The sequence below is a fragment of the Pseudonaja textilis genome, chromosome 8 (genome assembly GCF_049901715.1).
Source record: "Pseudonaja textilis isolate UNSWEBS1 chromosome 8, rPseTex1.2, whole genome shotgun sequence".
NCBI classification, from domain to species: domain Eukaryota; kingdom Metazoa; phylum Chordata; class Lepidosauria; order Squamata; family Elapidae; genus Pseudonaja; species Pseudonaja textilis.
The window spans coordinates 35,310,282-35,334,629 of record NC_141997.1 but is presented as its reverse complement, the minus strand read 5'-3'; the positions used below and the strand labels follow the sequence as shown (position 1 = coordinate 35,334,629).

Genomic DNA, 24,348 nt, shown 5'->3' with positions numbered 1-24,348 from the left:
TCCACATCATCTTTCAATGAGTTGGAGATAGATGCACCATCCTACAAGGAAGAATTTTGGCTGGAACAACTGCACAATTACACAGCTAAAATATATTTATTGGACATGAACTTCAATACATGAGAAGGTGTTATTATCCTGCATTTATATTTTAAACAGGCAAAAGAGTAGATTTCTGAAGGAGATTAAAAGGAATGTAAAGGGAATGTTATTCAGAAGAGATATAATTTAGATCTAAGATACGTGCTAGCTGGGCCAATACAAATAAATACACCGGATAAATTGTTTTTCTTTTATTTTTCAAGAAAAATAAATCCCTGATAATGTTAGAAAGGCAAAGAATAAAAGAATGCTATGTACATCAATAAACATATTACAATGGAGGACCTATATGAAGAAACTTTGCATGATAATCTATAGATACAAATATTTAAGTACTGTTCCCTTCTAATTAATGGAAGGATGATTCTAATCCCTCCCATTTCATGTGCTATTATTATTCTCCTGGTAATTGCTAAAATGGATAATGAATGATGATGATGGTGAAAATTTGGTTGGAGGGATGTGAGACCAAGGAATTATTTTAAAGATGGGGAACCTGTAATTCTCCAGAAAGTGGTGATTTGAAAGTCCCAGCAACTCCCAACAGGATTAGTGCTGAGAAATATTGGAATTTATAGTTCAGCAATATTGGAAGTTAACACTTAGGTCTGGCTTATTAACTTTAATATTATATTGTGCCAATTTGACAAGCCCACTTCTTGGTAAAATATGGGGTAGACAGCATCACTATCAGATGGATTGGCAACTGGATTCAACATGTAGTCCTCAATGGAACTACATCTAAATGGAGGGAGACAGGCAGTGGAGTACCATATGGTTCTGTCTTAGCCCAGTACTCTTCATAAATGGTTTAGATGAGGAGATAGAAATGGAACCCATCAAATTTGCAGATGACATCAAGTTGTGGGGTAAAGCCAACATTTTAGAAGATAGACTCAAGTTGCAGAAAGATCTTGATACAGTAGACTTGAACACTGGATCTTATCAAACAAAATTCAATTCAGTGGTCAGAAGAGTAAAGGTTTACTCTTAAGAAAAAAAACCCTAATGCACAGATGAAGGTGGTACTTAGCTCAAAAATCATGATTTTGAGAGGGATCTAGGAATCCTGGTGGATAACCACCAATCACTATCCACTTATTGATATAATTCTTTTCTTTTTCTTTACTATATTCTCTTTTTTTCTTTGTTTTCTAATTTTAGGTTTTTTTTCTTTTAGGCATCTTCTGTTTTTCTTCTTATTCTTTTATTTTTTTTCAGTTTGCATTGGATTTTTAGTAGTGCAATTATTACCTTTAATAAAATTGTTGTTTAAAAAGATTCAGACAAACTGGAATAAGTTACAATTGCATCCCTTACAGAATAAGTTTCATAATTGTGGGGTAACGCAGCACAAGATTCATCTTCACCAAACCTTCTCCTGCATAGTTTATAGCCAGATGGATTCCCTAATGAAATAGGATGTCATTCAAATTGCCAAGTCCTGAACCATCTATAGTTTTAATAAAGCCACTACACAACTCAAAGCTTATATTATATTTAATATAAAGTATGGACACTTATGATAATTTCCCCCCTCATAATGTTTTAAGAAAATCACAGCTATAGAAAATGAGTCATCATTCCTGTGGCATTTGTCAACATTCTGGAAGAAGTGCAGCTGTACTTTTGAATCTCACCAACATTTAACTTCTGTAAGCCATGAATGCTTCTTTGTGAGTTTGTCTTTTGACTCAAAGCTGAACTGCTGGAAACAGTTCAAAAAGGCAGCATTTAGTTCTGCTGAAAGATCATCCAAATGCCTGTTAAGAGATCCTTAGCCATAGGTAAAAATAAAAGCATTATTGCCTTGTTCACACATGAATAATAGCTTATTTTGCCATTGGTTTGATGGTTTGATAACATATACCATATATATTGTCAGTGTTCCAATGAAATTCCCCATAACTTATTCAGCGCTCAGAAACAAAGTTCATACAAGTAAGAATTTATTAGAGACACATCTGGGAAAACCTGAATCTGAGAGTGCTGGATTTTCCCTTCCCAATTGAAATTCAAAGATCCATCCCCTGCACCCACCAGTCCATTACATGGTCCAATCAAACATTGTCACAACTGGAGACATTCCTCCAGACACTTCTCTCCAGGTGCAGGGTAACATGTCCTTGACATTCTAAGAAAAAATGTTGTTGAGTCTAATCTTCTAGCTCTCTATGAAATCCCCCCTCCCAAATTCCCAGGCTCTGATAGTGGCAGGCTCAGAGCTTCTGAGTAAAATATGGCCTCTAAGGCTGACATATATGTTTTGCAAACTTGGACTTTCTATCACTTTTTCTAGTACCCATCTTCTCTTTGTTATCTGAAAGATTACAGCTACATTTTAGGTGATGCTACTTGTCATTTACATGAATCATTTAAGCCAACAGGCAAAAGGGACTTAATCGCATTGTCCACTCAGGCCTGAGTGCTGCCCTTGTATTTTGTTTTTGCATTATGCTTAGCTTTGTCTAAAGTAAAAATTGAAAGCCAAATATCTTGGAAAAAAATATCAATCTTTATTTAGAAACATAAAGTCTGATGTTAATAACAAGTGAGCTGAGATTTTATATATGTGTGAATTTTCATGAAATTCAATGGTGAACAATTGATTTTTGCTCTTTACCAATGTCCATGGTACAATTAATAATTGCTTAGAAGTTATGAAAAGTTATGCAACTATTCTCAGGCCTCACTTCAATCCTTTTGCTTTTTGCATATCATGTATTCATATAGACTCTAACTTGGATTTGATGTATGGTAACATTGTTAGTTTTGCCAATTGACATTTTTCTGTCCAAGTCAGTTGCCAGAAAAAAAAATGGAAAAAGTTGTTTCTTAGTGAATCCTTATTTTGTTTATTCCCCATCACTGAAGCGCTTCTTATGAGCCCAAATACAGAGCTCCAACAATGTCCCAATTAAATGGGCCATGTAAAATTTCAAGAATGACATATTATAAGGTATGCAATGTAATGCAACAATCATTTATGATTACAGAGAAATACATGATATCCATATCTCAGGTTAGATTAATTTTGACTAGCGGTGGGATTCAAATGTTTTTACTACCGGTTCTGTGGGCATGGCTTGGTGGGTGTGGCTTGGCTTGGTGGGTGTGGCAGAGCAAGGATACTGTAAAATTTCCATTCCCTCCCCACTCCAGGGGAAGGTTACTGCAAAATTCCCATTCCCTCCCAACCCCACTAACCTGCTTTCCAGCTCCATTCTCCTGTGCAGGGCAACAAAAGAAGACCCAGCCAATCAGCTGGGACTCAAGAGGCAGAGAATAGATGAGGGCGGGGCCAGTCAGAGGTGGTATTTGCTGGTTCTCCAAACTACTCAAAATTTCTGCTACTGGTTCTCTAGAACTGGTCAGAACCTGCTGAATACTACCTCTGATTTTGACCTATTCTGTCCTTGAAAGTTTTAGCGAGAGATTGACGGGACTGCTATATATTTTTAAATTTAGTTTTTATTTCTGGTTTGTTTTTGTTTTTGTTTTACTTCTCCCAAACATAAATTATGTTCTATGTCAGTTTACAGTTGGATTCCAGCCCAATTAAACTGGAAGGTTTTTATTTTCAATCCCTTAGCATGCATACATGTGCATACCTTGCCTTTGTATAATTATTTGTTTGTTTGTTTGAATTGACAAATTTTGCAAGTGCAGATTATGCTATACACATGAATTCTGATTTACTGGCCATTTTGAAAGCGGCAAATGGACACTTTTGCCTAAAAAATTAAATGTAATACCTTTCTTCCCCATCCCTGCATTACCTTTCTTACCCTTCTCTATTCCCATATGGATATAAATATAAGGCCAATAATACTTGTTGTTCATTTGGACAAAAGAAGCTAGCAATTTCTTTTACTGTAGAGAGAGAAATGAACATTGGTATTATATTAGATTTGAATTACTTCCTCAGTAATTAAGTCAAAATTTATTTTTGAAATGGCATGTTATTTATGTCCAAACCATCTAGAAAAGCTTTGGTTGATAAGAAAAGAATGTCATTGAACGATTAGCTACTTATAATTTGACCTTACAATACCAAATGGTATTGTTTCCTGGAAAGCCCTCCATATTCAACGCAGTTTTGAAGCTCATGTTTTTTTTTCCCCCAAGTATAAATCTTTTGAAAATTATTTTCCTTTGATTTGTTTCCTGTGGAGAGACGTTTTATTGGCCTTGAGGATGTATTACTTAGTGTTGCATGGCTTTTTTTTGTGAGAATGTTCACTGAAAGTGGAAAAAGTACAACATTCTGAATTAGTTAAGCATGATACATGCATGTATTTGGCTATACCGAAGTTATAAAGGTCCGGACAGGAGCATTCGTTATTTTGTCATGACTGAATAATATGGATCAGAAGACATTTAGTTTCCCAATTAAATTTTATGCTCATTGGATGTGTTTTTTTGTGATTCTCCTCACTGAGTAATCTTTGTGTCAGTACATTAATTCACATAAACTTAAATCTGGCAATATAGAGAGAATAGCTCAATTAGAGTTTGTGACATAACATAATATAACATAAGGGCATAAATCCAAATACTTACATGCAGTGCAATACTTTTGGCATGATATTTCATCATAAATAATAATGATAAGAGCCAGTTTGGGGTAGTGTTTAAGATGCTGGTGAAGAAACCCGGAGACTGATTTTTAGTCCCACTGTATGCATGAAAAACTGGTTGGGTGACTTTCAGACAGTCACTGTCTCTTAGCCTAACTCATATTACTGGGTTGTAGTTAAGGAGAAGGAAGGAGTATTTGTTTGTTTGTTGCTTTGAGTGATATATGGAAAAAAGGTCAGGATAAAAATCGAGAGAGAGAGAGAGAAAGAGAGAGAGAGAGAGAGAGAGATTTGCAGAAATGAAACCCTTCTGAATATATAGGACACAATGTGTCCTTAAAGAATTGTCTATTGCGAGTTGTCAAAAAAGCCAAGATGGCACCTGAAATCATGTGATCAAAGCCCCATTCAGAGGCACTTTTTCATTCCATCATTATTATTATTATTATTATTATTATTATTATTATTATTATTATTATTATTAATCTTTGGTGAGATTAATAAGGACCTAGGAACTGTTAAAGTAGCATAGGAGGATATAAGTTGTTTATTGTTATTATTATTATTATTATTCATTAATCTTCAATTCACAATCTGGGACAAATAAAAACTCAACAGTTCAAATCTTAACTAAGAACCTAAGAATGGTTAAAAGTATTATTGTTATTATTATTGTTGTTGTTATTATTATTGTTTTTATCTTTTATTCATTAAAAATGAAACTCAGTCAACTGAACATTTTAAAATGTATCACAAATATCATTGACTGGTGCTGATGTTTAAGTACAGGTGGAACCCCTGGTCAGGAACGCTTCTGTTCCTGACCAATTTGAATGACTACCAAAATTCCTTACTTCTGGTCTTGAATAGTTGCTCAGGTGGTGACAAAACAAAGTCGCGGTGACTTGCTGTTCCACACCAATTTCCCCTTCTGCGCGACACCATTTTTTTACATGCATGCACTTCTGGTGACGACCAAATTGGGTGATGACCAAATTCTCGGGATGGATTACAGTTATCACCTGAGGTTCCAATATATCTTCTTAAAATGTATGTTGTTCTGCATAGTGCAGTCTTTTGCAGCTCCACCGGTGTCATTGCAGGAAGCTTTATTGTTGCTGGTGTTGTTGTTGTTACCACTACTCGGTAGACTACCTGAAATGGCATGCATGCTTTAATGTTCTCATAGTATTTCTGCATATTTTGGTACTTCGTAACCATTGCTTCTAAGCAAATCTCAGTCGGAGAAGTTTTGCTTATTCTTTTTTTCCCCATCGTATATCCCATCCTACTTCCCCATATATATGCTTTTTTAAATAAAAAATGCTTATGCTATGTAACAAGAATAAAATCCGCATATACACAAAAACCAATAACAAATCCACAAGCAAGCAAAATGGTACAGTAATAATCAGATATGATTTTTTTAAAAGAAAGGATAGAAAGTTAAAAACAATTCAATTTACATTACAGATCAAAATGTAAATTATCAGAAGGAGAAGAAAAGAACACCCAAATAGCTCTAAATAAGTTGGTATGTGCTTGTCCTAGAATGTCATCATTGATATTTCCAATGGCCATCAAATATGTAAATATTAATAACTGTGCGTTTGCAAGATTTAAAAATGTGCTTCCAAAGAATAACATTTGCATTATAATTTTGTTCACAAAGAGAGGAAGAAGATTCACTAGAAATAAAACATACTGTATTTCTGAATAGGACTGTATGCAGTAGGTCTGTGTCAGATAAGTCATAGTTGTTATGGAATACAGAGATAAATTGGTGTTATAATAGTTTCACAGACTGATTTTGCCCATAGGCAATGACTAAATTATTTGTTAATGGATAGTAGTGACATATAATAATCATGATACATTAGACAACGTAAATTCAGGGGAGCCCTACAATTAAAAGGTTAATAGTATTGAGAAAAGAATGTAACATAATGCAGAATTTCTCATTCTTCCCATAATAGCCATAGCATCTACACTTTAATCTGACATTACTAGTCAATGTATTTATGTTCTTTGGGTGTGCATGCATGGTGTGTGTATTAATTACCCAAATGAGAAAGCTAACAAAATAACTAGAGTACAAAAATTCAAAAACAGATGGCCTAGGAAAAAATATGACATCTTTATATAGAACTATGAATGTGGATAAATAGGGAACAGCTGCTTACTCTTTTGCTCAAAACTACAATTATGGAATACCTAATGATTTTATTATAGAATTCTAACATTACTGTATGTTAAAGGATAACCAATTGTTCAACTGGGGAAATTCTCATTTCTTTTTGTAGTATGATTATTCTCGTGGTTTTCCAATTCTCCTTTATTTTGTTTTTTACATAATGGAGGTATAGACATTATATATGTATGTGTGTATATGTATATTCTATTTATTTTCTGATAGTTCTATTATTTATAAGATCAAATGTTTTTATTTTATTTTCATGAAAAGAGTATACTTCACAAGGTTGGAATATAAAGCACGGGAGGCTAAATTTGCAGTTTGTCTGAAATTAATTTGAAATGCAGCAGCTTCAAAACCTAATCCCCACCTTCTTTTTTCAGGACAAACTTTCTTTAACTTTTTAAAAATTCAATTAATATATATAAGTGAAGAAGAGAAAAGTGAAATTTTATTCAAGGAATGGAAAATTGACCATTGATGGTTCAATGTGCCAAGTGTTTAGTCTATTACTAGATTATAAATACAATATCTATACTTTTCCGTGTACTATGTCAGGTGCTAATATATATGGAGAAATTTGCCTTTGTAATAATGCACTTACTATTGCCCATGGAAAAAAAAATCACAATCTTTAGTACAAATGGATGAATTTTAATATGAAAATGTCTGACCTTTCCGTAATTCATATGGTAACAAGGAAGATACTGTGGTCTCATAAATTTAAATAATAGATGTTGAAAGGTTTCATACAAAACTACTAAACGATACTGCTTCACTTATTTGACATTCTGAATGGACATTAATGTACATCAAGTTCCATTCTGGAAAAGATACATCAAGAGTCAATGCCAAAAATGATCAGGTAAGCTACGTCTGTTGAACATCTTTCTGTTTAACATCTCTCCTCAGCCTCAGTTTCACCTCTAAGTATAAGATGGATTATAGAGGCACAAATCTTCATGTGTAAAACCATTATCACATTAAAAACTGAAGTAATTCTTTACAATTTCAGTGGCATTGTTTGTGAAACATGTGGTACAGTTTCCTGGTACACGAATGAAAATTGAAAACATGATAGTAATTTAAATTTAGATGTAAAATAACTTGTGTTTATTTGTTTGTAAATATAATGCATGCATATGTATAAATAAAGAACCATAATGGAGTTCCAAATTGGAAACTAATGTTACTTCCCCTCTAATATTCTTCTATCACCAAACTTTTATTTAGAAGGTATGAAGCTTGACTTCATTACCATGACATCACCACAAGAATGGCTAGAACCCTCTAGAACAGTGGCCCCCAACCTTTTTTGTGCCACGGCCTGGTACCGGCATCCGCATGCATGGCAAAGCGAGCCGAGCGACCGGCCAGCCAGCCGTCCCTCGCTTCTCCCCGCCACCTTCAACTCCTCCTTTGTACCTTTGTCGATGGGCTTCGGGACGGCTTCGGGACGGCTTCGGGAGGGTCACTCGGCTTGTCTTGCCTTGGTTGCTGAAAGAATCCTCACGCCTTAGTTTTGTTCGAAGTCGCCTCCCCCTTCGATGAAACTAAGACGCGAGGATTCCTTCAGGACCCAAACGCCGCTTTCCAACTGGAAAAGCTCACCGGAAGCTCTCATCAAAACAAGATGGTGGCACCCAGCAAACCGGCGGCCCGGTAGAAAATGTTCCACGGACCGGTACCAGTCTGCAGCCCGGTGGTTGGGGACCCCTGCTCTAGAACACACGTGTCAAACTTGATTTCATTGAGGGCCTCATCAGGGTTGTGTTTGACCTCAGGGGAGTGGTGGTGGTGGTGGCCCAAGCTCTCTGCCAGCAAAAACAGACTCCTGAGCTCCGTTTTGGCTGTGATGGCCTCCTGCAATCCTCTGCCAATGAAAATGGAACTCAAAGGGGCCACATGCAACCCTCACGAGCTCTGTTGTTACTAGCAGAGGCACTGGAGTCTGGTCCTTCACTATTTCCAGGGTGGCCCTGCAGGTCAGATATAAGCACCCCATGGGGTGGATCTGGCCCATGGGCATTGAGTTTGACATCCCTGCTGTAGAATATGTCATCAGTGGCAATCCTAATAGCCTGGGCAATTCCTGGATAGACTACTTATATCAATCAAAGTATGATAAAGTGTGAACAGCATCTATTTCCATACATTTAAGTGTCTTCTTCTTCCTCCAGATGGTTGATTATCATTAGTGTTCACTTTGATTCATGATTCTTCCTTGCCAAGCTTCTATTTTAGCATTCTAGTCTCTTAGGACAGCTTCAACCAAAGCCTAAGGGCTGTAGTCTGCCAGTATTTTTTTCCCCCTAAGAAAGATTTTATGTCATTTGATACCCAGAAGCATCCTTGTAAATAAATCTACCAACTGAGGCTGGTGCTCCCAGGATGTCAGCTTCTCTTGTGAGCATGTTTTAATTAAAACATTTCTTTTCTTTTCTTTTTAAAGTGAGTTTTTTTAATTAAATCAGTCCTCAAAAAGCCATTTTTATGTTCTTCATCTATGTGGTCACTCAAAATGTAGTAGAATAGAGTTGCTGTAGCCCAGTGGTGGTTAAACTTTTGGGGCTCCTGTGCTGAAAATTGTGTGCGTGCTCGCATGCCAGCACTCAGAAGGCAATGCACACAGAACCCCCTCGCATGCCCCCTGTGCATTTGCACATGACACCCTCTGTGCACTGCATGACTCTGTGCATGCGTGCACTCCCCCATGAGCCATGTGTCTCTGCGCATGCACGTGAGACCCCCCCTACTCACCGCGTGTCTCTGCGCATGTGTGCACATCTCCTGTACCACCCTGCCCCCTGCATGCGTGCCAGATACCTGGGAATCAGCTTTCGGGTGGGTGGCAGGCGTGCATGTGCAGTGGACCTGCTTTGGGTGAGGGCTCACATGCAGGCAGTAATGGTTCTGTGTGCCACTTCTGCCATAGGTTCGCCATCAGGGCTATAGTCTGTCCCAATCACTAAACTCCATACATCCAGGGGTGGGATTCAAATTTTTTAACAACCGGTTCTGTAGGCATGGCTTAGTTGGTGGGCGTGGCTTGGTCATGTGATTGGTCATGTAGCTGGGCATGGCCAACTCAACATCACTCACATCGAGGCACGCATCTCCTTGCCTGGCCTTTCATGACTGTGGGGATGCTGCAACAGTCGTAAGTGTGAAAAATGGTCATAAGTCACTTTTTTCAGTGCCACTGTAACTTTGAATGGTCACTCCACACAAGCAAAGTACCAGCAAAGGAGTGGAAAAAAACTCCAGAGAAGTTCTAGAGACAGGAAGTCTAGTCCTGCCAAGAATGTAATAAGGGTTAATGGAGAGGCAGTTTCTGTAAGCAACACCAGAATGTTTCCTTCCTGCCTTCCTTACAGGATTAGGCCAGTCATTTCTTCTAACAACCGGTTCTCCGAACTGCTTAGAATGTTAACAACCAGTTCTAGTGAATAGGTGTGAACTGGTATAATCCCACTCCTGCATACATCTATCCATCTATACATTGGAAGGATTGTAAGAATGGATCTTCTGCCTATGCAGCAATACAGACATAGGACCGACATCCAAAATATAGAGCTTTGGTGCACAGGAATTAGGAACCAGTCTCAGTAAGTATCTTGAGCTAGGAATGAAGTAGCAGCTTCAATCATTCTTCTGTTTTAACCCATTTCCCCACTTCCCCATATAAGACGAGTGAAACGAAACTGATCTCTGTGGTTGGTTCTTAATGGAGTTGGGAGACTGATACAAGTTCAGAAGCTGTAACAAAAGGGGGCTACAAATATAGTTTGCTGAGCAGGTGTTTCCCCATTAACCATAAATCCCTTTATATCCTATATCATATCTTATGCTTAATGCCCTCCACAATTCTACTAAGGTGCATCAATTGGTGACCTATGTACTGGCTGGTTGAAAAAGTAATGTTTTGTTTCTCATCACAAAAATAAACTACAATGATGTAAAAAAAACGCTGTCTCCAGATAATGCAGAAATATTTAGATATTTCTTTCCCTTTCTTATCAATAATTGCTAAGACTGGGGCTATATAGCAGGTGTTTGTCCACATCCCACTAACCTGCTTTCCAGCTCCGTTCTCCCGTGCAAAAGAAGACCCAGCCAATCAGCTGGGACTTGGGAGGCGGAGAATAGATGGGGGTGGGGCCAATCAGAGGTGGTATTTGCTGGTTCTCTGAACTACTTAAAATTCCTGTTACTGGTTCTCTAGAACTGGTCAGAACCTGCTGAATAACACCTCTGCTATGTATGTTTACTCAGAAGCTAGGCCCTTTATCTTCAGTTGGGTTTACTACAAGGATATTATGATAAGTACTTAACAATTTTTGGGTGATGTTGAACAAAGCTAAGTAGCACCTGAGCAATATTTGAAAGACCATTAGGAATTATATACTGGACTGGAAAGCTGGAAAGTTATGCATTATTGACAAGCAGATATATAGCACTTAGACTTACATAGCACTTTGACTTATATACCACTTTACAGTGCTTTACAGTCCTCTATAATCATTTACAAAGTCAGCATATTGCCCCCAACAATCTGGATCCTCATTTTATCCACTTTGGAAGATGGAAGGATGAGTCAACCTTGAATCTGGTGAGATTCGAACTGTCAAACTGTAGGCAGCCAGCAGGCAGCAGAAGTAGCCTGCAGTACTACATTCTAACCACTGCGCCATCATGGCTCTTTATATAGATGTATTTGGGATGGCCCGGTGGCTCAGTGGTTAAGATGCTAAGGTTGTCAGCTGGAAAGTTGACAGCCCAGGTTCAAGCCGCAACAGCATTGAATAGGGTGAGCTCCTGCTATCTGCCCAGCTCCTGCCTATCTAGCAGTTCAAAAGCATGCAAATGCAAGTAGATAAATAGGTATCACTTCACTGAGAAGGTAACAGTGCTCCATGATGTCATGGTGGCCACATAACTGCAGAAATGTTTTCAGACAGTGCTGGCTCAATGGTCTTGAAACAGAGATGAGCACCACCCCTTATTATCAGCAATGACCAGCAGAGTAAAATCTGTATGAATTCCTTTACCATTTTTAATCCATATATTTAATAGGAATTATATATGACTCAAGAGAACCTTTATTTATAATATATTAGGGTTATTGCCTAAATGCTTATTTGATTATAATCAATTTATATGGCCATAAAACACTGAAACACTGATAGGGATCTAGAACTCTCTAGTGTAAAAACCAATGATGAAATTAAAAGTAATATATATATATATATACCATATGCTTCTAAATCCAATGTTATTATTAATTATTTTCCAGAACTGCATGGCTGACAGTATTTAAAATAAATACTATTTTAAAAGAATCACTTACATGAACATTTGCAGAGTAATTACATGTACACAGGACAACAGAGAAAACTTGAGCTACAGGTTCTTACTTTCAGTTGTAATATGAATTAGAAATTCACACATCATGTTGTGGGAAGCACCCTTGTCCCAGAGAATGAAATATTTTGGGGAATATTAAATGAGGCAGAATATTATATTTTCCCAATGGAGAAATGGAGAAAAATCTGAACAAAGGCAGAAAGTAGACAAGTCTTCCTGCCATAAGAAAACAGCTTGAAACTGGTAAACTTGAAGAGACTGGCCTTCAGGAATGCAGATTTTGTATCCTTTCAGGAAGACTGGGCCAATCTATTCACAAACAAAATGCCTTCAGCCACAGCTTCCCCAGGCTGAGCTGATGGGATTAAGAATTTACATTCCCCCACCCAAATTTTAAGACAGGACAGGACCTTTAAGACATAATAGGATTAACCCACCACCATTGTAAAAGATACAAGGCTCACTACATTCCACAATCCCCTAGAGCATCTCAATCACAAAAACTCAGAACCCTATAAAGATACATCCATTGACTCTGCCATTTTGTCAGCCACTCCGAAAAATTCTGCTGTCACTGAAGTTTCTGGAAACCAAATAAACAGATATTGTCTTTCCTTGTAGCCATCCTCCATTGCTTAAAAAAAAAAATCTCCCAGTTTGGAACCAGACTGGATTCTTCTTCCAATAATATCATAGTCTGTGATTCTGATACGAAAAAATTCAAAATTTTGAACAAAACAAAACTATCTAAGTATTTGGTAGAGGAACATGTGAAGAGGCCAGATAAATAGACAAAATTAGATATTTTAAAAAAAGAAAAACATCTAGCAAGTGTGTTTAATACCATGTTTGAATCCAGGAGTTATCAAATCCATTACAGACCTCCATAAACCTGTCCACTGAGTCTTTATTGAAAATGTAGTAAACAATTTACATTTTCACCTGAATACACAAACACTTAGGATCAAAATGAAACATTATGTATAGAAGGATAAAATAAGAGCAGACAAACTGAAAACTTCCGTGTCTGCATAAAATATACAGGTGACAGAAAGGAGTGCTGTCAGTATACAATATAGACACACACTTGTTATATTAAAAAATAGCACAACTTAGGTCAGTTGCAAGAGTAAATTCAAATAGCTAAATTGCACATGAAAGTGGCACTTCATGGAGAATTCAATTGACAAACTCAACATTCTGTAACAAATGGTGCTTGAAAATGATTATATATAAACGAGAAAGAGCTGGGTGCAGTACAAATATTGTAACTACCGTATTCTGTTCCTTGCCATTGTCAGTATTTTAGCCAACTGCAGTTAATTGCCGAGTGTGAGAAGAGGCAAAAGAGAAAACCTTTCCTAATTAAGGAAATCTGAGAAACTTGTGCAAGTGTACACTGGGAAATATATGAAAATTAATGATATGCAGATCAAGGAAAATTAACTGGATGGGAGAGATACAGATTAACTCATCGCTTGCCTTGCGATGAATTCTCTTGCTTTGTAATGACTACATTTGGCAGGTCTATTTGCCCCCTTGTCCCACCCACAGCAGACCACAAAAGCTGTTATCATAAAGGCACAGAATGTATTCCAGATTATGGCTTTAACCTGAAAATATTTGCCATCCTTTCATGTTATCCAGCTGCTTAAATCCTCTGTTTAATGGCTAAGTCACAAAAAGGCTCCATATACAGGGATTGTCTTTCCTTGCCTCATCAGGAAAAGACTCCAAAGCGTAGACTCCATTCTCAGCTTTTAAGAATACCACAGAATATCCCACAGTTCTATTATGGGCTGCTTCCCTACCTAGAAGCACTGAGGACATGAAACGCCACCATGAATATTGACATTCCATCCGTTTTGACATGCCAGGCCTGGAATGATGAACGATTGTAGTGTTCCTCAGCTACCATGGTCCATCATCAAAGAAGGCTGGGTCAGTTTGTAGATTCCTGGTCATTTACAAAAGCCATTCTGGATGTCCTAATCATCTCTGGATTTTTCAGCAAAGCAAAACTCATTTGTAAGAATCTGGGCCAAAAGTTTAACCTGATCTTTCTGCACATTTCTGCACTTTCCTTATGAATGACTCAGATCTTTCTACTGAAATTTTACAGGATCCACAAGCAGAACAAGCAAGACGGAGTCCAGATGTCCAAAATTAATGACAATCCATGAAGGCAGCAACCTTCATATCTGGAACTATTTATCTTTCTTTTCATAAATGTCCTACATTTCTGCAGGTGCATTCTCTCTTTCTCCCCACCCTCTTTCCCCTCCCTCTCTCCGCCTCAGTGATTCTCCCTCCCTCTCTCCAAGTGTGCATCAGTAGAAATCTCATCTTTCTATTTAAACAGAAGACCTGGGCTCTGCATATGCATTTTCTGCCCTTAAAAACTAGGGCACTCGTTTCATTTCACATCCCTCTACCTTTTATAATATACCCAGATTTTACATCCAAAGCTATTAAATATCAGCATGATTGGGAAGGAATATTTTTAAGCTGACCTGAAACTTTTAACGTTTCTGACATTTTAAAAATTTGGCTTGGAGAGGTATTTCAAAAATCAGCACTCTGCCTCCAAAGACTTGTTTATAGCTTTGAGCCAATCAGGTTCTAAATTAACTTCCATATTCTCTCCTGCATTACTTGCCAGCTGGCAAGGAAAGAATAAGAGTCACTCAACTGGGCGAGCAAGGAGGGAGAATTTGTTGTTTTCTTTCTTTCTCTCCCCCCCCCCACCCCACTCCAAAGGGTTAGGTTTTCTGGATAGCCTCTGATTCCCTGGCATCCAAGTGCCGCACAGCCCATGCACTGAAAACTTCTGGCTGTAAAAGCACGCAGCAAGACTGATGCCCATCAGCATCGTCATTAAAAGGGAAAAAAACGTGTAAGCGTGTCTGTGTGCGTTTAGGGGGGGGTGGGAGGGTTGGGTGGAGAGCTTCTGGCTTCCAAGTCGAATCCCGAAGAATGTCCATTCGATGCCCAAGACTGCCATCTGTTGGCCGGCCAAGCCACCGTTCTTCGCCTCTGCTGCACGCTTCCTTGCGATTCCCACCTTCCCAGTTCGACTTTGACTGTGGCGGCTCCGCCACCAGCTTCGGGAGGAGAAAGCGTCCCCCTTTTTTTCCCCTCCTATTTTTTTTAAAAATAATTAATTTATTTTTTTTGAAAGCCTCACTTTCCGGAACGCATCCTTCCCCTCCTACTTCGCTTCCTCGGCGAGCGAAGGAAAGAACAGAAGCGAAGGCAAGTTGACGTCGCAGTTCTTTGGCTGGGACACAAAACAGCTCGGAATTCAAGCGCGGCTTCTGGATTTCCCGTGCTTGGGAGAGAGAGAGAGAGAGAGAGAGAGAGGGCGCGCGAGAGAGATGCTAAAGGCGTTGCGCTGCGCCTCGGAAGGAGCCTGGTTCGGGGAGGCGAAGGCGGGCGAGGTTGCGCGGCTCACGGTGGGCATCCCCTGCTACGATTAGGGGGGCAAGCGGTCGGGCTCCTGGTGAAGGAGGGGAATGCAGCAGGGCAGGGCGGAGAAGAAGAGTCCGGGGGCTCAGCCTCCTCTGCAAGGGAGCCCACGGAGGAAGCTCCTGCGAGGGAATCGGCGTGGACAACCGCCGCCGGGGAAAACGGATTCCCTGCGCCCTGGTCGCAAGCCCTACCATGTCCAGAGCGCGCTGCAAGAAGAAAAAGAGGAGGCTTAAAGGAACGTCTTGCCGGATTCGGTTTTTCGGGCACGGCTTTTTCGAGCACCCTCAATCCGGGGCGCTGGGAAATGGTGCGAGGACGGAAGGGAGACGGCGAGAGTTGAGAGCAGCAGCAGCAGCAGGAGGAGGAGGAGGAGGGGGAGGAAGAAGAAGAAGAGGAGGAGGAGGAGGAGCAGGGCAACGGTTCAGCCCAGAGAAAGTTGACCTCTTGCGCGGAAAGTGTGAGTACTGCCAGCGGGCTGGGAACTGCTCGGGCGCTGGGGATGCCGCGGAGGGTGCGAAAGAAACTGGAGACTGGAGGAAGCGGCTCATCCTGGTGATTTGTAGGATGCGCTGGCTGTGCCCTCTGCTCCCCCTCCCCATTTGATCCCACATCAGTTTTTCTCTTTGCCTTTTTGTGTCCGTTACACTGACCGCTCCCCCTCCCGCCCACCCCTGCAGGATTCTGTCTCTCTGCTCCTTGGGAGCCCACTCGCGCGCCCCCCTCAGTGGGTTTCTTGGACCTTCCCACGCCTGCCTTCCTTCTCTCGGTTTCCCGACGCCCCCTGTAGTCCACACGCACACCCGCGCACACGCTCCCAGTCCCTGGGGGCGGGGGGCGCTCTCTGGTCCAGGGGTCTCCAGCCTTGGCCACGTTAAGCCTGGAGGACTTCAACTCCCAGAATTCTGGTTGGGGAATTCTGGGAGTTGAAGTCCTCCAGGCTTAACGTGGCCAAGGTTGGAGACCCTTGCTCTAGTCCGCCTGAACCGGTCGGCACGTAGCACCTTAATATATAACACCCTAAATATATATATATAGGGAATACATACATAGGCAAGTAAATGGGGTGCCGGTATGGGATATGGGTATATATCTATATATCCATGTGTATGTATATATAGATATCTCCACATGCCGTACTGGCCCCGTCCCCCCAATTTCTCAGGCCCCACTCACGTCTTTCCCTCCTTCCTCTTTTCCCCAGCTCCATCTCTTCCCTCCCAACCCAACTCTGACCCAAATCGATCCTGGTTTGTAGGTATAGGTCCTAGAACCTCTTTCCCAAACGGGGCACTTTATGTTTCCAGCTGTTGACGTCTTTGGGAAAAAAAAAAGAACATAACCCATCGTCATAAAAATAAGTCCTCCCCCGCCCCCCGGGGGTCTCCGGGTCCCCCTTGCGCCACGGGTCGCTTAGCCTTTACTCTCTCCAAACCGGATCGCTCGCCGGTTTCCCCCTGCTTGTCATTCAACACACACACACACACACACACACACACACACACACACACACACACACACACACCTTCCTTAGCCAGATTACCCCTCCCTATTACCGCTCGGCAATTTTCTTTGCCCTCCCCCGCCCCTCTCCGTGTCTCCTCCCCTTCCCACTTCCCCTCCCTTCTCCCCGCCTCGCCCTTCCCCGTCTCCCCAGCTTATCGCGCCCCCCTCCCCCAAGTCCTTCCACTTTCCGCTATTTGTGGGGGAAGCGCTCGGGAGGCAGCCCCCGGCACCGCCGCGGCGTGTGTGTGTGTGTGTGTGTGTGTGTGTGTGTGTCATGTGCACGACGGGGGCGGCGGCGGGGGGACCTGGAAAAAGGGCGCTTCAGCCTTGTGCAAGGCTGTACGTGTGTGTGTGTGTTTTTGTGTGTGTGTGTGTATGTGCGCGCGCGCGCGCGCGTATGTGTCCCTCGCTGGCGGAGCAGCCTTTGCGACCGCATTCCCCACCGCCTTCCTTTTCGCCTCTGCCTGGGCGGTTTGCAACACCGAGCGAGAGAGGGAGCAGGCTTAGCATTCGGGGTTGCAACAATGCTGGGGCCCTGGAGATTTCAGCCTCCGTAAGTAGCGAAGGGGGTGGAGGAAACGGGGCAGGGGGGAGGAAGCGTTGATCCGTGTCTCCTGGTTGCTCTTGGCTCCCCTTCCCCCCATCTCCCCCCCACCCCCTTTAACCAAACACCACCAGGGCTCCCAACTGCCACTGCTGGAGCAACTGGGAAGGCAGCTTTGCGCTTGCAAGTCGAACCGCGGCTGCTTCAGTGCGGTATATCCAGAAGGGAGGCATTAATAGATTTTTAACCATTCAAACCTCCCCCCCCACGGGCTGGGGGGGGGCATTGAAAGGATGGGCGACGAGGAAAAGAACGACCCTTCCCTTTTCGAAGAGAGAGAGATCAAGAAATAGATGGAGATCGAATCCAATACCCCCCCGTTCCAGTTCGCAAGCTCTCCTCTTCTTCCTCCTCTTCCTCCTTCCCTTTTCACCAGCCTTTGCAGCCGAATCTGTAAGCATCCCTTTCTGGATGCTACATTTTAACTTTTATTCCCCACCCCTCGCAACTGTTGGGCAAGTGGGAGAGGGCATCTACATTCTTGGGTAGTTGCTCATTTTAAATAAGGATTTGCAAGAGTGGGGGGGGGGAATCGGGAAGGGTTGCTTGGCTGGTGATTTATTCGAGCTTTATTTCTCCTTTGGACCAAGGGAATTAGTCACTTCATGGATGAATGACTGTAGTGGAGCTGGGAATTGTCTTAGGAGTGCAGGGTTGCTTCTTATTTTTTTTTCTTTTTTGCAACCCCTTTCCCCTTATTTCTTTGACTGATGCAGAGTCAACTGTGTCTTTTTTTTTTTTTTTTGCCAAACCCTTGGAGAACAAAACCCGTCTTCCTTAACCTGCTTGGGCACTGCCACAAAATCCTTGAACTCAGCCTGTAAACTCAATAATCAGAGCCACATGTCTCTTCTTTCTATCTACTCCAAGGAAAACCTGGGAAGAACTCTCCCAAATCCTTAACTGGGGAATAGGGGAGACTGGGACTTACCAAAAGATTTGATCCCAGCCAATGCCACCTAGCCCTTGATCTAACAAATCACAACAGTCAACCCACCCACCCAGCCACAAATGCATGGAAAACAGGGTGATTTACGACTGGGAGGGGGGGTGATTTGTGGTGATTTATTCACCCATTCCTATAACTTATTGCATTCAAACAGTAGAAGTGTTTTCCATTGGGAGGCAGAGAAGCTGGGAGGAGGGAAGGGAATAGGGCATGCCTATTTGCCAGAATGCGATTCAGTGACACTGGCTATGTTTGTGGGTCAAAACGGGGGTGCAAAGAGATGGATTGGGGTGGAATTACTCCATCCCTCCATCTGCCATGCCTTCTCAGAAGGACAGCAACAGAGAAAGCTCCAAATTCTTGGTGGCCATCGGGTCCCCTCAAAGTGACTTAGATCATTGCATGGTCATTTGAATTAGCGTGTTACCAAAACTGTAGGAAACCAGATACTAGTTATGGTTGAGGCCACAGGGACAGACCCAATTCTAGGCTGCTTGCGAAGTTCTGGATGATCATTTAAAGGACAACACTTGTGTGTACATGCCTACAGTCTCTCTGTGCCTCTCTGTGAGGGTATACGTGCAATATTACTGCCTTTCAACCAATGCCTTTGTGAAAAGAACTTACTTACCAGCCGATTAAAGCAGAAGTGAGTGAGCGATGATGAGGCTTTTTCAGACAATTTGATTCTGATAAGGATTCCTAAGTATTTCATCAGTAGCTTGGCCCCATCATTTATTTATTTATTTTTAAAATGAGATGATGGAGATCAGAAATTGAATTACTCAGTTAGAATCCCTTTATAATTTTCCTTTATTGTGAATTTTAAATTAAGTTTTAATCTCTGGTATATATATATATATATATATATATATATATATATATGTGTGCACCCAGAGCAAAAGTGATTAGGAATATCAGGTGTTTGAGAAGCTACTTCTGTTTCAGGCTTTCGGTATTGCTGTTATAAACAGCCATAGATATGCAGAGAGAAAAAGAGTGAGGCTCTCTGAAAATATTACAGCAGGATGCCTGCAATGGCATTTAAATGTTTTTTTTTAAAAAAAAAAACCAAAATGGGGAGGGAGAGAGAGAGAGAGAGAGAAATATTTGTCTTACCAAAAATAAATGGGGATTTTTCCTTCACAGAGAACTGTTCAGACTAAAAGGTTCTGAACAGGGGCAGGAAAAACCAAGCGAAATTAGATGGATAATAGGTGAGAGGATAAAAGGCTTATAAAATGGTTCTTCTGTTCTCATTAGAACTGAGTAACTAAACTGACAGCCATTTTATGTATATTTATATGGACACATTATACATGATGTGGGGGGGGGGGCAGGGAGGGGGAACACAAATTAGGAAAGGACTCCTAGTGTTAGGAAGCCCAAGGGTTTCAATTAACAGTGCCTTTCCTTTGGACATTTTGAAAAACCTGTAGTGAGAAAATGCTGTTTAACAGCCGTTGGTCTAACATTTCCAAAGCCAAAACTCTTGGCAAAGAGAATGCCAGTCTCATTTCTTTCTTCCACCTGTGTTTTGACTTCTTAACAGTGTCATGACTAGATTTTTCTGCTCACTCTTGTGACAGCCTGGTATTTGTGTTTTCTCTCTCTCTCTCTCTCTCTTTTTTTGCCTTTTACAGGAGATAACATGTATGCTTGCTGCTCTACAGTGATTCAGGAGCAAGATCTCAACAGAAAAATGCGTATCTGGATGGTGCAAACCATCACTTTTGCTTTAACATCTCTTGTCCTGGCCTGGGCAGAGAGCATCGAATATTATGGCGAGATCTGTGACAATAAATGCCCTTGTGAGGAGAAAGACGGCCTCTTAACGGTGAGCTGTGAGAACCGGGGCATCATCAGCCTCTCTGAGATTAGTCCTCCCAGATTTTCCATCTATCATCTCCTGCTGTCTGGGAATCTTCTCAATAGGCTGTACCCGAACCAATTTGTTAACTACAGTGGGGCTTCAATTTTGCACTTGGGGGGCAATGATATCCAAGACATTGAAACGGGAGCCTTCCATGGTCTGAGGGGCTTAAGGAGGCTGCACCTGAACAACAACAAACTGGAGATACTGAGAGATGACACTTTTGTAGGCCTGGAGAGCTTGGAGTATCTTCAAGTTGATTACAATTATATCAGTGCCATTGAACCCAACTCCTTTAGCAAGCTCCACCTGCTACAGGTGCTGATCCTGAATGACAATCTTCTCTCTTTGTTGCCCAACAACTTGTTCCGCTTTGTACCCTTGACTCATCTCGATCTGAGGGGCAACCGACTGAAACTTCTGCCATACCTGGGCCTTCTGCAGCACATGGATAAGGTGGTGGAGTTGCAGCTGGAAGAGAACCCGTGGAATTGCTCCTGTGAACTGATCTCTCTCAAGGATTGGCTGGACAGCATATCCTATTCAGCCTTGGTGGGGGATGTAGTGTGTGAAACTCCTTTCCGGTTACATGGGAGAGATTTGGATGAAGTTTCCAAGCAAGAGCTTTGCCCTCGGAGACTCATCTCAGATTATGAGATGAGACCACAAACCCCGCTAAGTACTACAGGGTATTTTCATACCACTCCAGCCTCTGTAAACTCTGTGGCTACTTCCTCTTCAGCTGTTTACAAAACACCCTTGAAACCCAAAGGGACACGCCAGCCTAACAAGTCGAGGGTGCGTCCCACCTCTCGATTGCCCTCCAAGGATCTGGGATACAGCAATTATGGCCCTAGCATTGCTTACCAGACCAAATCCCCGGTGCCTTTGGAGTGTCCTACAGCTTGCACTTGCAACCTACAGATATCTGACTTGGGTCTCAATGTCAACTGCCAAGAAAGGAAGATTGAGAGCATCTCGGAGCTCCAGCCCAAACCATATAACCCCAAGAAGATGTACCTGACTGAGAACTACATTGCCCTGGTGCGTAGGTCAGATTTCCTGGATGCTACAGGGTTAGATTTGCTCCACCTGGGCAATAACCGTATCTCGGTCATTCAAGACCGGGCCTTTGGGGATTTAACTAATTTGCGGAGGCTCTATTTGAATGGGAATCGGATTGAAAAATTGAATTCAGAGCTTTTTTATGGGCTTCAGAGCTTGCAGTACCTTTTCCTGCAGTATAATGTCATCCGGGAGATTGAGACAGGCACGTTTGATCCAGTGCCCAATTTACAGCTCTTGTTTCTCAACAACAACTTGTTGAGATCTTTACCTGTGGGCATTTTTTCTGGCTTAACTCTCTATAGATTGAACCTGAGGAGCAATCATTTCTCCTACCTTCCTGTAAGTGGAGTGCTTGACCAACTAAAATCCTTGCTGCAGATAGATCTTCATGAGAATCCATGGGATTGTACTTGTGATGTGGTGGGCATGAAGTTATGGCTTGAACAACTCAACACGGGAGTCCTTGTGGACCAGGTAATCTGTGAATCCCCTAAGAAATTTGCTGAGAATTATATGAGGAACATCAAACCAGAGCTGCTCTGTCCAGACTATTCTGACATCGTTGTTTCCACGCCCACTCCATCATCCATGCAGGGATCAGCAAGGACCACCTCTTTCTCCAATTTGGGGCAGTTCAATAATACCATGGAAGAGGACAGTTCAGCATCACCTGCTAGTGGCTCTTCCTCCTCCTCTTCCTCTTCTTCTACGGTGCCTTTATCGGTGCTGATTCTCAGCTTACTGCTAGTCTTCATCATGTCTGTGTTTGTGGCTGCCGGTCTTTTTGTGGTGGTTATGAAACGTAGGAAGAAGGTTCAAGGTGACCATGCCAGCACCAACAACTCAGATGTGAGCTCCTTCAACATGCAGTATAGCGTGTACACAGGAGGGGGAACTCCCCATTCTCACCTCCACACCCATCACCAGCAGCATCCACAGCATCTTCACCGTGGTGGAGGAGGAGGTGGCGGGGGTCCGGCTTTGCCTAAGGTGAAAACCCCAGCGGGACACGTCTATGAGTACATCCCTCATCCTTTAGGCCACATGTGCAAGAACCCCATCTACCGCTCCAGGGAGGGCAATGCGGGTGAGGATTACAAAGATCTCCATGAGCTCAAGGTGACCTACAGTAATCATCATCTCCAGCCCCAACCCCCTCCTCCCTCACAAGTGTTGGGGTTGCCTCCAGCAGCTCCAGGGGGACAAGAGGAATCCCTCCGGAACCCCTCATACAGTGTCAGCACCATTGAGCCCCGGGACGAGTTGCTTCCCCCTGTTCAGGATGCTGATCATTTTTACAGGGGCATTTTGGAGCCTGACAAACACCCTTCCTCCACCTTCGGGGGCAGTAACCTTCCGGAGTACCCTAAGTTCCCTCCAACTGCCTACACTTTTTCCCCTAACTATGACATTAGGCGCCCGCCTCACCCCTACTTGCATTCCGGCTCCGGGGACAGTAGACTCCGGGATGCAGTGCTCTACACTCCCCCAAGCACTGTTTACGTAGAGCCCAACAGGAATGAATATCTGGAGCTAAAAGCAAAGCTAAATGCCGAGCCAGACTACCTCGAAGTGTTGGAAAAACAGACCACGTTCAGTCAGTTTTGAGATCTCTTTTCCTCCTGTCCTTTCTCCTAGAGAGCATTTGTATTTAATAACCACACACACAGAAATACAATGGTGACCTGCCTCCCTTCTGTCCCCTTTTCCTCCCCACAACCTGCCTTTGCTTCATTTGTTGGAAGGCAAATTGCCTTGGCACAGGAATTTCCAGTTTTGGGGAGAGCGGGGAGTAATGAAAGGAGTGTTCATAGTTCTAGATCGCTATTTCGGCTCTCTCTTTTTACAGCCCATAGGAATCAATTGATCGAAGGAAAATAAGCGCAGCTTTTGTTCTCTCATCACTTTATGTGGTGTGTTGTTTTGCTAAAGGAAGCATTGGCGTCTGTAAAACAAGGGTATCATTCAGCCAGATGTCAAAACAAAACAACAACAACAACAAAAACAAGGTCGTAGAAATCATGTTATCCTGTTATTTTATGTCGGATATGCACTGCTGACAATTTAATTTTCCCTTGGTTTAAAAAATAAATAAATAAATTGCAGGGCACCAAATCCTATTTTTAACCACGAATGGGTCTGATTGGTATTTGGGGTAAGGGCAAGATTAGCACACCCTGAATTTAATACAAGGCATTTTGTTCTTTCCCTTCCCTTTCTTTTCTTTTTTTTAAAGAAAAGAAAAAAGAAAAAAAGAGGATTTATTTGTATGTTTCTGGACTTTTGATTAAAAACCAGTATGATCTCAAAAGAATCACCAATAGATGTGGACAAATCAATAAAGAGTTCAGAGATATATGATCCATAACTGGGTAGTAAAGTAACTTATTGAAATATATACAAAAAAGGAAATATTTTATTGCAGCTCCTATTTTTATACACGCGCACACACACACACATATATATGGTAGCATTTCCTTCAATGTTTGAGGGTCCCTTGTGAATGGAAGAGTTTTCTTAGCCATAGACTAAACTGTGATGAAAGAAATGTTTAGACATGGATATCATACAACTGCATTTGGTAACCTGTTAGGAATGGCAGCCGTTTCTTGATCTGCATAAAACCGATGGCTCATA

At 41.9% G+C, this 24,348-nt stretch overlaps 1 protein-coding gene across 2 annotated transcripts; it reads left to right on the top strand.

Annotated features, from left to right (window-relative positions):
- The first annotated feature begins 15,346 nt into the window (after positions 1–15,346).
- SLITRK5 (SLIT and NTRK like family member 5) lies at positions 15,347–24,072 on the top strand. 2 transcript variants are annotated; one of them, XM_087937995.1, is made up of 2 exons: positions 15,347–16,171; positions 20,414–24,072. In XM_087937995.1, exon 2 carries the CDS (start codon positions 20,422–20,424, stop codon positions 23,317–23,319), a length of 2,898 nt encoding a protein of 965 aa, XP_087794121.1. In that variant the 5' UTR covers positions 15,347–16,171; positions 20,414–20,421; the 3' UTR covers positions 23,320–24,072. The 2 variants fall into 2 exon arrangements, with proteins under 2 accessions (XP_087794121.1, XP_087794120.1); XM_087937994.1 differs by lacking the exon at positions 15,347–16,171 and adding an exon at positions 17,563–17,770.
- Positions 24,073–24,348: the final 276 nt, after the last annotated feature.

Coding starts and splice junctions, on each gene's coding strand:
- SLITRK5 (XM_087937995.1), top strand. CDS start 20,422: ATGTATGCTTGCTGCTCTACAGTGATTCAGGAGCAAGATCTCAACAGA.